At 38.0% G+C, this 15,058-nt stretch overlaps 1 protein-coding gene across 2 annotated transcripts in view; it reads left to right on the top strand.

Annotated features, from left to right (window-relative positions):
* Window positions 1-5,519, top strand: part of LOC121641781 (protein argonaute-3) — a 30,295-nt gene extending 24,776 nt beyond the window's left edge. For both annotated transcript variants that reach the window (XM_041988067.1, XM_041988066.1), the window contains exon 19: window positions 81-5,519. In XM_041988067.1, the coding sequence (XP_041844001.1) occupies window positions 81-189 (109 nt within the window). In that variant the 3' untranslated portion in view covers window positions 190-5,519. The remainder of the gene's footprint in view (window positions 1-80) is intronic.
* The last annotated feature ends 9,539 nt before the right edge of the window (window positions 5,520-15,058 follow it).

The raw sequence follows: 15,058 nt of genomic DNA, 5'->3' as shown, positions 1-15,058 counted from the left end.
TCCTATGTTCTGAAATGCTGATTTCATATTATTATTGTTTGCCGTACATCACAACTTGTCCTTTCTCCTTCTTTCTGCAGTGCTGAGGGCAGCCACGTGTCTGGTCAGAGTAACGGTCGAGACCCCCAAGCGCTGGCCAAAGCTGTTCAGATTCACCATGACACACTGAGGACCATGTACTTCGCCTGAGCGAACAACAACCCTCCCAAACCATTACCACCTTTAACACACTTACACACACACACACACACAAAAACCAACCATGCACGCTGGGCTTGCCAGTCAAGGAGTCCTCATAGGTGCATGTCCCACCCCCCCACATGCCCAGTCAATCCGGACCTGACACTGTGCAGAGGAAAACAGGAAGGAGGGAGGGGAGGAGGCACCCCCACACTGGACTAGAGATGCAAACGCTGCTTTAAAAAAACACAAGAAAAACTCAGCACTATTATGCAATATTAAACCAGCCAACTAGTTTATTTCCACTCTTATCAGGCCCCCTTTCAAAGCCCCTCCGGTCTGTTTTTCACTGTTTGTCTCCTTGTGGCCAAATGGGTGTTTTTTTTTTTTGTTTGTTTTTTTTTGTCTTTTTACTTTCCCCCTCTTTCGGCACAGTCTTTAATAGTCTCTTATTCTGCTTCTTTTGCCATTTCTAGTACCTCAAGTCAGTTTGAGCAGCAGCACTTTTACATTCTTTCAGTTTTACTGTAGCTTGTCCCCGAGGTTTGAAACGAGGGGGAGATGTGTTGAATTATTTTGGAGTACAGTTTCACAGACCACAGGTCCTCCCATTTGCCACTTTTATGTTTCCTCTATTTTTCTGTCACTTTTCATCAACATGTTGTGTGGAGCCACGTGTTCTTTTGAGCACACTGCCATCTGTTGGCGACGAGGTATAAATGCCCCCTTACAGTCACAACAAGAACTTGTTGTCCTGTAAGTTTTAGATGAATTTTACATAATTGTAAGAGTCAGTTGTTATATTTGAACTGGGGCTGTTTTATATTGGCTGATATATCAATTGCTGAATTGCAGCCATCTATGGAGTGTATTTAGGTATAACACTGTTTTATCCCTGGTTATGTTTGTTCTGCATCATGTGAAACATGTTATGATTCTTTCTTTTTTTTTAAATCATGTAATCTTTCCTTTTTAATCTTAGCAGTCGCCATGCATCCATTTCGTTCAGTCCTTCACTTTGCATTTCCCTCAAATGTTTGAAACAGTTGATGAATAGATTGTTTCTATAGTTTCCTTTAGTGCAATAATCAGTTGAACCAAGGGAAGAGGATTTTAGGGGATTTAAATGACTCACAAATACAGTTAACTTTTTCATTTAAAGGAAGGTGTCCTCAAAAGAAGAAGAGTTTAGCCATTTTTACAACACTTTCATGTGAGTCGAATGTTTTCGGAGTTTGCCCCTCGCTTTTAGGCAAAAAATGGTGCAACTGCAGTTTTGTTGATTTTCATGTTTTTACTTGAAGGATTATTTTTTTCTTTTTAGCAACCCTGTGGTGTCAGACTTAGTGATGATTTATGAATTCCTGATCATCAGTTTACTAATGAGGTTTTATTTTAATTCCAAAAGAATAACTGAACTTTTCACCTGATAATGGCCATAAAGAGGTAGTATTCAAGTGCCTGGTGGAAACGTTTCATTGTCAAAAAAAAAAAAAAAAACAAGCTTGTTATGGGGATCCCATTTTACTGGGATGAAATGATCAAAAAGCTTATTTCAACAAATGGACAGAGTGAGACGGTTTGAAGCAAGAAAGTTTCACCCGTTGCCTCTTATTCCTGTCAGCAACTGTATACTGACTTTTCTATACATCTCATTCACATCAACCATGGATCAATATATTTATTCTATTTGCCTGAACAGCAGTGTTTGCTGTTGGCTTTTTTTCAGAGCAGTCTTCTTGCGTCTGAGTTGTCTTTTTGCATCATTTTCTCCAGACATGAATCCAGCTGCTACATTGTGTTTGCAACTAGTGGGCCAGGTACATGGGCACGGTGTTTGCCTCGTTATAAACAAACTGTTTTCTGCAACCCTTTTCTCTTAGTATAAAATCAGAAGGTGTGATTCCTGCCCCTGTAACTGGCCCGGAGTTGGGACTGGCTTCATAACACAGCTGAGGAGTCAAGTGGACGACCAGCATTTTTGCAGCAGAAGCAGTGTTGTTGTGACGTGTTTATCAGGATTATGGTCGCCACGTAGCTCCGCTCCTCCGCTGATGATGTGAAGCTTGTTTTGGGGACGTGTTTTTACAAAGTTATCTGCACTAATAGAAGCATGTGTTTCGGGAATGAACACAGGCATGGTGCTACTCTGAATAAGAAAATGAACCTGAGCCTCTGTATGTGAGACTCAGTATGAGCAGGTGGATAAAGTAAAGAAAAAAAAACAAAAAAAAAAAAAACGACAAACCTCACTAATTGAAGGACAGTAAAAAGGCGCCTCTGCTGTAGTTGATGAGGGGAGTTCTGGATTTGATTTTTGTTTAGAGTCAGATCAGCTTAAATTTATGATTTTTATTTGGGTTTCATCAGATTGAGAACTTGTAAACGGTACAACAGAAGACGTTCCCTTGGACTGTGAGGTGTAATCTAGGGTCCTGTCTCCAGTTGCATTTGACTGCCTTACACAGGCTAACCTGCCAGTGCGGAGGCCAATGGGTTTGAGCCTTCATTATTTCACTAGTATCTGAAAGCCTTTTTAAAAAGCCAGATCAAAAGTATATTTGTATATTTTAACTTATGTAATACACACCACTTATTTTTGCTAACAGAAAAAAGTAGTTTAATTATTAATCTTAGTAATTAATGTATCATTATAAGTAATGGATTAAAAGATATAACAAAGTTTATTATTGCAATTGACTGTTGACTTGTTCCTGTGTCACTGTATAACGTATAGTATATGTGTGAACAGTGTTGGGGTTGTTGAAACTAGTGACGTGTGTTTGGACTGTCATACTGTTATTGATAGGGATGTGGACTTCAGCCACCTCTTTCTTTGATGTCTGGAAAAAAAAAACACTTGCAAGTTGCTGAATGCTTGTTTCTCTTGTGGTTTTTGTAGATTCTCTCACAGGTAGAGGCTTATCGTAGTGGAGACAATGCTAATGTAATCTGAAAGTCTTTGTATTGAGACTTTACAACTTTATTGTGAGGACAAATGGAAGAGTCGGATGCTGTATAGAGCTCATGCTCGTGAACGTTCTCAGCTTTCCTTCAGGTGGTGCTGACGCCCACTCCTTATCGAGGCGGGGCAGAGTGGAAAGGAAACGGGAAAGTGGGTTTGAAAGTTTCAGTAATCGATTTCAAAGACTCGTGATCAAAGAATAATACAACAAGAGGTAGTAGTTCTCCATTCCTTTTGCGTTAAATCCCTGGGGGATTTGCGTCAGGTTGCAACTTCAAACTGGTTTCCTTTTCTTCGAGCCACTTTGTGAGCACATAAATCCAGAGAGTTGGCCTCCCAGTAAATCCGCGGTGTGACAAAGCCAGTAATCTTATTTTTGCTCCCAAACATTTACTCCCCTTGTGCCAGAGGACTACATTCCACAGCTGTACAATCTCATCCAATCCCCCACAGGAGGTGCAAGAAAGGTTAGAGCTAAAGGACAATTTAGTGGACTCTGATTAACTCAAGATGTGTGTGTATTTTGGAAGGAATTTAAGCTGATCTATGAAAGCTGTACATGGCAGGTTAAATTGAAAGTTGTATGGAGGAGTTGATTGACTTGCTATATCTCTGCTGTCTGAAATGGATGTTCAGGTTGTGTAAAGTACACACTGAGGGCAGTTAAACACATGTTTACATAGCAGATGTGTTTGCTTGGCTTACATTTGAAATGTTATCAGCTCTACTTTGCAAATATCAGCTAGTAGCGACCTTACATAAGCAAGACCATTCTGGGCCTGTGGAACTGAATGTTTGATTGGATACCTAGTTATTACTTATTTGGCCAATTTTTCTCCCAAACATTTGTGTTGCAAACCAGAGGAAAACGTTATATTTTCCTCACACTCCTAGCAAAATGATTTCTTAGACTCACTAGCAATACTGACAGGAATTTATGAAAGCTAAAGCAAAACATCTTGTCCACAAATTGTCTTTAGAAAAACAAAAATATCTAAATTAACTGCAGAAGTCCAGCCACTCTTTCATTAATGGAAGTAAAGGTGTTTTACATTTTTAGTGAGGATCAGTCTCGCTGCTTTTGGTTGCTGTTTGTAGTGGAAGGTAGCAGAGGAGTGAGAAAAAAAAGTCCACAGAAAGTGCCTTTCCTCTTGATGGTGCTGTAAATTGAAAATGTAAACACAAAGAAATGGGATCTCCTCTTGAAATACAAGTTGCAATGCAAGTATGGCTGTGTTTTACACACACTCACTGTACGTGTTTTTCTTCTAGAGATTGCAACTCAAACGTGTTTCTTGTATTTAGATGGTAAACCGATATGGAAGTGGAATTTTATGCCAAGTATATGGTTGTAGTTGAGCTTTTGCTTTGTAGTGCATTTATTGTCTTGGACCAATGGCGTTGTTGGTACAGTGGAATGTGGGTCTGGGTGGGTTTGTGGGGATCAGGATCAGACTTGGGGTGGTTTGGAGGCAGTCATATCTGTGACACACCTCAGCCCATGAATGACAAACACAGCACAGCACTTTAGAGACTGCCACTCTCACTCAGACACATAGCCAAGAGGTTTCAATCTCTGTCCCTCCAGTCCCCTTCTTCCTCTTGGTCAAGGAGAAGAGGATCCAAACCTCAGAGTCAACGAGGAGTCGATGGGATGCATGTTACCAAACCGTGCGGTTGGTCATGAAGTGTGCCTCATGCTCTTGTGACTTTGTTGTTGACTCGGTTGAGTCGGCCTGCTCTCAGGTGGCAGTTTCCTCTTTAGAACCGCCACTCGACGCCTTGTTACAGCTAGGGCTGGGCATCAGAAACAACATACATCTGTACCTCCCAGATCTTAGGCTGACATTTTCTAAGCAAGTGAAGAAAAACAGAACTTTTCTCTTATAATAACACGTGCTTGAATCTCTGTTTCATGTTGAATAGCACTTATTTAAGTGTTTTAAAAAGGAAAAAAAAAAAAACAACAAATAGCCAAAAATACTTAAAGCAGTCACACAGTGAAGTGTCTTTTCATGCAATACTCCATATGGAAAAGAAACGAGCAGATCTGGTGTCAGTAGTGAGACTGTCCTCTCAATGCCCAGCCTTAGTCACAGCCTTTGGCATTCTTTCATCTTAGTGCAATGCCCTGCCATGCGTCTCATCCCTGATGGAGGGAACACGGGCCCAGCAGTTTCCCTTTCTTGAGCCGATTTGGCATCAACTGAAAGCTGAGGACAGTCTGTAGTTCTGTGGGTACCTTTTCAGTCCAAGGGGTGAAATCTTTCTATTATAAGAAATCTAACAAAAAAAAAAAAAAAAAAACAAACAAAAAAAACAAACACTGCACCTCACTTACCTTGGTATGCTGCATATGTTATACTACATGAAAGAAAACTGCAAATTGCTTTTATTATGACATATAAATGCTTGAGTAATGCCTGATTGCGATATTCTTATACAGTAACTATTTTAGTCAGATTAGTTATAACTGTAAAAATATTCTGTTTTGTCTTAACACTTATTCAATTTTGAGAAGTTGTTCTTGAGCCGACTTTTGTTGTCCTATTTAAATGTGTTTTATATATATATGTATATATATATATATATATATATATATATATATATATATGTATATATATATATATATATATATATATATATATAAATTTATATGATATATATACGGAATATTTTATGGTGTATTTATTGAGAGTGCTATTAAGCGGCTGGAGTCTCCGCATCATTTTGCAGCAGGGGGGTGGAGCCAGGAGAAAGAGACCTTTTTTTGTTTTTTTTTAAGCGCCTCCCCCTTCATGTTGACGCCTTATTATCCTAGACACGCAAGCACAACAATATGGAGGGGGTGCGAGGTTCAACAGGAGGTGGATTTGACTGTAATATTTTTGTGATATTACAGGTCACCTCTCCCAACCTTCTTTTCTTGAGATTCTTAACCCTCGACTTTGATTTTCTTTTTTTCTTTTTTTTTAACCATCTGAGACGGCCAAATGCCCCCCCCCCCCCCACACACACACTTGTTTTCAGCTCATCTCTGACGAAGGGAACCATTTCTGAATCACACTGAGTGTCGAAAAGCTGACTTTTTCATCCTAAGCTGCTAATTGGTACGTTAGCCATGTAAATTCCCCGAGCCAGTACAGGACGAGTGGAGTGGGGGAAGGATGGAAACATATTGGAAAGGCTAGTTCTTTTCTTTTTTTTTTTTTCTTTTTTTTTGCAGATTTTCTTTTGGATTATGTTAAGAATTTTTGCGTAGGCTAAGCTTCTTTCCTCTTAAATCATCTCCTGTCAAGTTTTATCTTTTTTTGTGCCAGAATATTTTACAGCAGAAACAGGTCTCATTCCACAAGAGAAGACATGCCTCGGCCTTAAGTACGTTCTTACATAATCGTCAGAAATCTATGTGACCTTTGAAAAGCCTGAGTTGGGTGGCCTACCAAGAAAACTAGCCTATGTACTTGATCTGTCCTGACTCCCAACCGGCGTCCTCATCTCTTCTTACTTCTCATGTAAACCACTGTCATTGTTAGAGAACCCGGTGAGCTCTCGAAAAAGCTTCTGAAAACTGCTCTGTCTCATTAGTACTGATTTCAGAACAGAAACTGGGTCAAACAGCATTTGGAAACCATTCTTGACATTTGTTCTCACCAGTTGACTAGTGTCTACTGCCTCAGGACAACTCAAATAACATCATATAACTTCTGAGTTTGCTACATGTTCTAATTTGACTACATTTTCACTTTGCGTGAACTTGCTTGTCATGGTCTTGTCATTGATGGCAAATCCAAAGAAGAGTACTTTCAGATACAGTTTGACCCAGGCCTTACAAGAGCCGGTTCCCCAGCGTTCTGGATTACAGAGACCTGTGCCTGTATAATGAACCAAGGATGAATTGTGTTGTGATGAACTGTTTTTCTTTTTATTTTATTTTCTTTTATTTTGTTTCTCCCCCCCTCACTGTTGGTTGTCCCGCACCCCATTGGAGGATCAGAGACATGGACCTTTTGAGTGTTGTCCACCCTTTTCCAAAGCAAATAGGCTTTCAGTCCTTTAAACCAAATTATTTATGGTCAAATAAATGTTTACTGTAATGTTTACTCCCATGGCTAATGTATAATGTGCTCTTGCATTTGCATTCCAGCAGATTTCAACCAAATATTGCAGAAGAGATTAGGTTCCTGACGCTGTTTATCACACATGGTGGTTTTGAAGATTGATATTTGACACTGGCCAAGGATTTAAAACACTTGTACTCTGCTCAAATTGTCTTTTTTTTTTTCATTGTAGCAATCTAAAGATCATGAGCTCTGATACCTCTGAGTGAGGCACCAGCAAACAGATGTATGTTAAAGTCAACACAAGATGATCCATGTCTCAGTCTCTGTATTTTGCAAAGGCTCTGTTGTACCAACAGCTCTATTCCTTTCAGTTTTAAATGTCTTTCTTTTGTAACTCTCCTATTGTTTGTTGGCCTTTTTAGTGTTGCTTTGCTTCAGTTTGAAGTGTATCTTTGACTAATACTTGCAATAAAATGCTTTGCTTTACCTTGGTCGTCTGAGTAGTTTGTATCAAGTGTGATGAAAGTGTTTCAGGTTTTTGACTCCTGAATAAAATATATATAGGAATATGTGCAATCAAATTCCATATGATACCTCAGTGGACCTGAAGAAGTTTCTGACTCAGGGGTGCCTAAGTCTGGTCCATGAGTCTACTATCCTGCAACTTTTAGATGTATCCCTTCTCCAACACACCTGAATCAAATGAATGGCTTTGCAAAGCTGAATGACATGCGGATGATATTGCAAATATATATATATATATATATATGTGTGTGTGTGTATGTATTTTTTCATCTGACTGTCTAGTTTAATTGACTGTTATAACCCATCTAAACCTTTGAGCTAAAAGGTTGTCAGCAACATTGTTCACCAGTAATATTTTATTTTATCTTTCCTAGTTGGCAAAGTGGATATTTTAATATTTATACAAGTTTGCCTACAGTATTAATGTTAATACTGCAAGTCATAAAACCAAACTTAGGGAACAAATTAAAATATTGCACTGATAACATCCTCAATTAAAAAAAAAGTCACTGCAAAAGTATTACCTGCATTCTATCAAATAATCAGCAGAGGGAGACTCCTGTGGCTGTAAAAAGAAGTCGGTCTGAGTCTTTCACTTCTAAGAAAATTATCCTGTTCCTCTGTTTGATCTGAGACCTCAAACATTTTTCTAATGAATTACAGTCTCGGTCTCAAATCTTCTATCCTCTGCTACACAGCAGGAGTCAAGCTGTTAATTATGGTCCCATTTCAAACAGATAAACTGCTTTAGGGTGGGTCTATTTTGTGAATGATTCACAGGTACCCAATGATAGTGCAAAGATTCTGAGGTTTGTAATCAGACCTGCTATTTGTTTAAGACCTCTGGTTATTAATAATAATAATAATTATTTAAAAAAGAAAATCTATTTACAGAGTGGGGGTTAAACACTATCATACTCTGTTTCTTTCTTAAAGCAAAGAGTCAAAAGTTGGTGGTCATTCATACTGCAAGCTCAGTATCACTTCTGACATCAACCTCATTAACATATCCTAATAAGAGAATAAACAACACGCTCCAACAGACATCCAATAAGTACACACGGCATAGGAAAGTTGAACAGAGAGCCACAACCCATCAATATCTGTCAACAACCAAAACAACACGCTCTGAGCTGCAGAACCTACTGGATCACAGTAAGCGTTGCCTAAAAAGCAGTGAGAGTGAGTGGGACTACTGTTCATGTATATCTCACTTAAAGCCTGTACATGGCTGCAGGTGTTTTCACTTATTCCCCCTGATTGGCTCATGCTGCTGCTCACCAACTATCATTGATCTACATAGCTCTCCTTCCCCTGACTCATATTATACCATTATTGTCAGGACATATAGGTTGACCTCACAAAATTCCCAACATGTCAAACCTGAGGGAAGGTTGGACCAGCAGCAACTGAAAACACCTGCGTGGTGAATGAAACCCTTTTTCTTAATCTGTTTTATATGTATAAGTTTTAAACTTAGTCACTAAAAGCTATTTTAGCTGCGATCACTTAAAGGCTCATAAGTCTGTCGCAGTGCAGTACTATCATTGCAACTGAGAGGACTTTTTAATGAAGTACCCCCTAGAAACGGTTTCTTCACAGTCAGGCAACTTCTTAGTTTAAATTTAGTCCATGAATTTATAAACTAATTAAACAGTATTCCGCTTTATATTCAGCTACGTACATGTCCAACATTATAGACTAAGATCAGCTGATGCTGATAACTGCTTTGATAACAGCCTATTTTTTTGGGGGGGGGGGGGGGGTTCTCTTTCTTTTTTTGAGTATCATTTTGGATTCTGAAAATAGAAAATGGAAAATTTATCACAATGTCCAGACGAGCAAATACAAAAGTATCAGCTGAGCAAGTAAATGAGCACAACTGAATTAAAATTTAAATGCAAAACTCATTTAAAAACCACCAGCATGCTCACGCTTTTGTTGGGATGGAATCTATTTAAAAAGCCATTTAATTAACAAATCCTGTCTTATATACAAGGTTACACAAAGACACTGATTTTATAGTTACAGCAAGTGTGGAATTTGAAGTAACTTCTGATTGTTGAGTGTCTTTATGGATGCATTTATCAGGAACACTTTCCAAATTCCCTCTCTTTTATATTGTTATATCATTACTCCTTTACAGCATTTTGTTTTTCATCATTTAGCACTTTCAAATTTTGCAGGAAACTAGGGATTCATGAGCTTGTAGCAGCATAATGAGAAAACAATAACCAACAAGAGCCCAACTCTGAGCTGCAGCATCATTAAAAAATGTGACGTGATAGATTCTCTGATACCAGATGCTCTGCAGGGTGGGACTAAACACTGATTATGTTCACATCCAAACTGTCAGTCCCTGTGCGGCGAGCCACATCTATTTGACAAAATGATGATGTTCATTTCCGTACATCGTTTGAATAAGAGAGAGTCACTGTTTAGGCAAACAGATGTCCCTCTGTGGGCCCTAAATGCAGCTGTCACAGTTTCCCTCTGCCTGAGAACAACACATTTATCTCTCACAGCTGTGTGTCCAAACCAACAGTTATGGCTAAACTAGCTCTAAAACACAATAAGGATCTACTCTGAATCTCAAAGCATTCACTGATTCAAGGCACTAGCAAGGAGGACACCCGGGAATCCCTAGGATACATTCTATGCTGGTGCAGGACAGTTTAGTGTTAGGTAGCCAGTGAAGGGAGATTTTATTGCCCTTCATGACCTGAACGTGGATGAGCTGTAGAATATAGATGATGTGGGTTTCCCACCTCTGAGAAGAAGAACACATTAATACCAATGTCAAAGGTTTGACAGTACGTTTTAAAGTGGTGTTTGTGTAACCTTAACCTAAAGGGGGTGGATTGTAAAACACTTAAAATAGCATCAGTTAATCTTCTTGCCTCTTGGGAGCATCAGAACAAGCTGAACACTGACATCCCATCACATTAAAAATGACAGGAGGTGCTGGCAAATAGGTGCCTGTTTACACAGAAAGAAAGGATTTTTTTATATCCCTTGAGCTGTTTCTCTGGCTACCAGATCAATATTCTCCTTACTTTTTTTTCTCACACAAGTATTCTTGTGATTTAATGTTATGACAGCTTGTGGGCCACAATGGAAGATGGAGTCTAAATACAGGGTTCACAAAATTTTGTTTTCAATTTTAAAGAGACCGAAGCAGCAAAGACAGGAAGAGCTCCTGCTAGAGATTTGTGGGGGCATGCTAGTTGCACTTTCACAGGTGCATCAAATATAGAAGATTAACACATTTAAACCTTTGCTCAAATGAAATGCAAATACTTTTTTTTTTGTCTGTACTTCCAACTTGGCAGATATTTAAACAAGTTGCCCTCCAAAACAGCAAAATAAGTCAAATTATGGCTAACTCTGTCATCAGAGGATGGTGTTTTTGGTCATTAATCAACATTAAAGGTTGTTAATTCAGTCATTTTTTTTGAGGCTATGCTTTGTTGAGTTGTTCATCCATCTCTCAGTCAGCATAGCTGAGAATCTGTCAATTATTTAAGCATTTGCCACATTACATAACATTGCAAAGTCAAACTGATGCATCACCAACTCAGACAGTCACACTTTATCATAATTAACAAATCAGTGACAAAACTGGTTCTAATCAAAAGGAATACCAGCTGAAAGTGTGTGTCAGCTTTCATAACTGTCTTAATCACCATTTCTGTAGGATTAGCTTTCAAGGCAAATAAATATGCAAACAATTTGGTAGCTGTTTCCTGAACTGCAGCCGAGTGAAATAGACAGCTACACATAAACTGTCTTCTCATTACACATTCTTTTAACAGGAGATTTTAAACACTGCTGTATTTTTTTTCCTCTGCTGGGGTTCACTTTGTTATCTGCCCCTCTTTGTTTTCCTCTATTGGTTCCTGCCATCATCTCAGCGGGTTAGCTTGATTAGCTAATGATGATTAGGTGCATCTGTAATGCTTTGACCTTGTAGCTATAAAAGGAACAACTTGGAAATGAGGGATGGAAACACTCTGAAGTCTCTGCCTGTTGTAGCTGCCATAGTAGTTTTGTTCAAAGTGTCTGGTGGTTTTGAACATAAAATCTCAAGGCTGTCGGTGAGCCTGCTGCTGGGGGAAAATTATGCACAATACTTTCTTTGAAAACTGGAGCAATGAAAGATTAAATGTTAAATGAAAAGCGTGTGATGTTTTGCGTAAAATCAGAAAATTGGGTGTTGCTATGTTTGTCAAAGAAGCAATATGCCACTAACTTTAATTTCTGCTGTAATATGAAATGTAAATTAGCAAAATTAAAAACTTTATTTATCCCAGAGGAAAATAATAACTAGGTTATGAGAAATTAAATTAAATTAAGAGAAATTATGATCTGATGTAATGAATGTTTAATCTAAAAATGACAAAATCAGCTAATGTGGTCTGAATGTCTTAAATGTTTTACATCCATTTCCCTGTCTGGAAAAGAAAATGTCCCGCACTTCCATTTCTGACCAGAAGTGGGAATAGTTTCTTAAGGAAAAAGGCTGGTTAGTTGAATATGGTATGGGGAGCTCTGTTCTCTGCCTTGTGTGGACTATGCACAATAGGATGTAAGGGTGTTACCAAGAGGAAGTCAGAGTTTGTGTTAAACTCGATGACCGAGGGATATGTGGATATGTAGGTAGAGAATGGATCAGCTGTGATTTCTTTTAAAATACTGGATGTTGCTAGATATTTTTTAACACTGTATCTTGAATGTGACATTTTCAATTTACCCCTGACCTCCCACACTGCCTCTGTCAGGAGGGTGGATGATTTAAAGGGAAAACAACTTGAGTCCCAGGCTGCATAGCCCTGTCCCCTGTCTTGTAAGTGACAAATGACCTGGTAGCACAGGGAATTATCAGATGTCAGCCTGCAGAAGAAAATCTACCGACTCCCTGTATAAGATTTGGCATATGCTGGGCACAGTGAACAGCAAATATTGATTTAATTATACTACAAACTTGGCACGTACTTGTCCAGTGAATATCTGGACTTCTTGTTTTTTTTTTTAATTTCTGGAAAGTGATTAAATAATCAAGATTACCTTTGATGCACTTCGATTCAATTTCATGAACTTGTTTCTTTTTATGTAAGGCAATATTTGAGAAAATACATTTACTTCCTTGATGGGAACTGGATGAAAAAACTATCCCACTGTCTTAACAGCACATGTTTACAAGGTGTTTGCATTTTTATTTAAAATTAACCACTTTTTGATTAACTGCATGAGTTAATGTTGCATTCAGTTTACTGCAGAAGATGGAAGATGGGAATCAAAATGATTTTGTATATGGTCCGAGATTTCTTTCCACTTTTCTACAACAAGAAACTGACTCCATAAATTACCTGTTCTCAACAAAGACTCACAAACATGACAAGCACAAAAATGAGAGATTTTACCAAATTTTACAATTTAATCATGCATTACTAAATAAACTTGCTGGTCAAGCATGATAAGGCAAGAAGCATGTGGCTTACGTCAAGCTGCTGTGCTGGAATTGCTAGCTAAACCCAAACCGTTAGCTTAACACATTAAACGCATGCTACATGTCCCGGAAAGATAATTTGATTATCATGTGTGATGAATGAAAAGAAAGAAAGAGAAAGAAAGAAAGTAAGAAAGAAAGAGAGAGAAAGAGAGAGAGAAAGAAATTAGTTAGGCTTAACTGATATTAAGCTTACATTTGACAACACACTGAGACAGATACATGGATTGGAAGCTAGTTAGCTTAACTAAGTCTGGAAACTGGGAATACATTTTCCAGATCCAGTGTATATTCCACTGATAAACTATAGCTTGTCTACCCTAGGTAATAAAAAAATAAAAACAAAAAAAGTGGGGAAAAAAATGCCTAGCTTGCGGATCTCTTAAACGTTGTAAATAACTCATAACTTATTGTTTAATTTGTAGTTAAAATTCAGTCGATTTGCCATTTTATTTCAAACTTAATCAAAGTTCTGGATTACCTCTGAATATAACGTGGTGTCAGCCTTCTCATTTAACACTGAGAATATGTGCAAGAAAAGCTTATTTACCAAAATGTAAACCCAGTCTTTAAATGAGCAGCCAGAGGCTATTATAGTCTTGCCTATTTCTGGTCACACCAGTTCATTTTCCTTTAGTTTGACATTCAGTAGTTCCATCTATAAACATGAATAAGTGGGAAACAACTAGTCACCATTTCACATGCATGGCTCATGGATCCGTGAACTGTTGTGTACAATATGCACAGAGAGCAGAAGCAAACTCTGAATGTTAGATTTTGAGTGTATCTGTGCACAACACTGCGAGCACACAGTGACAAGATAATGAGCTGTCAGGGATCAGCAGGCAGTCCAGTTTTATCGATTGTTTAAATGCTGACCATTTTGAACATTTTTTTCCAGTTATTATTCAAATATTGTTTACTTGTCAATCACTGTACCAAGTACAGAAGTGCATCTCTGAACAAGCAGATATTTTACTGAAAGGTTTGTTTGATAATGTTCGCATCATGGCTAATACTGTCCATTGAGTCACACTGTGGTCCAGTTCAAAATATCATATTACTGAATGAATTTTCTTCAGTATTTAATGATAAATTCCTGGTGTTTAGAAGATAAAGCCTAATCATTTCAATTCCTTGATACAGATGGTCAAATATACAAAACTAATCCTAAACTTGTCATTTTTTTGTGCTGTTTAACATCAGCATGTAACACACAACCATGAAAGTGTTGTTTATGCACAATGTTTAGGTAGAGCCTTTTTTGCTCAGTTGTAGATTTTGTATATTATATTTTCTATTAAATGAGAAAACATGAAAAACTTTTCATTGTTGACAAAATGAAAGCAGTGAGAATGACACGATTGGGAGATTGGACAGTTACTGAGAGACATAGTCTCTACCTAAGCCTGCTCAACTCATCTTTATATGAAAATGTAAAAATGAATGAAATACTACTGATAAAGTGGCATTAAAATGCAGCAACCCAGCACTCAGCAAACACTGCTTTAACAGAGAATTGTTGCTCTGTTTTCCACTACAGATCTTTTACCGTGTATATAATGTTGCCAGACAAAAGATTTCATTCATTTTCATTAAAAAGCATTTTCTCAGGAGAGATGCAATATGAATAAACTTAGAATGTGTAATGGATTTGTACAATGGCCTACACCATTCATGGTTGGTTTTTATTATATTTCATCAGGTGACATAAGAAGTTTTTTGTTGGTCAGTGCTCATTGTTGATTCATCTGGATGTCTTGTCACATTTTTCTTTATCTATATCCAGCTTGGACTTTGCAACTTTCAGGTTCA

The sequence above is a fragment of the Melanotaenia boesemani genome, chromosome 6 (genome assembly GCF_017639745.1).
Source record: "Melanotaenia boesemani isolate fMelBoe1 chromosome 6, fMelBoe1.pri, whole genome shotgun sequence".
In the NCBI taxonomy this organism is placed as follows: domain Eukaryota; kingdom Metazoa; phylum Chordata; class Actinopteri; order Atheriniformes; family Melanotaeniidae; genus Melanotaenia; species Melanotaenia boesemani.
Note: the sequence above shows the minus strand (reverse complement) of the source record. Positions and strands in the feature narration are given on the sequence as shown.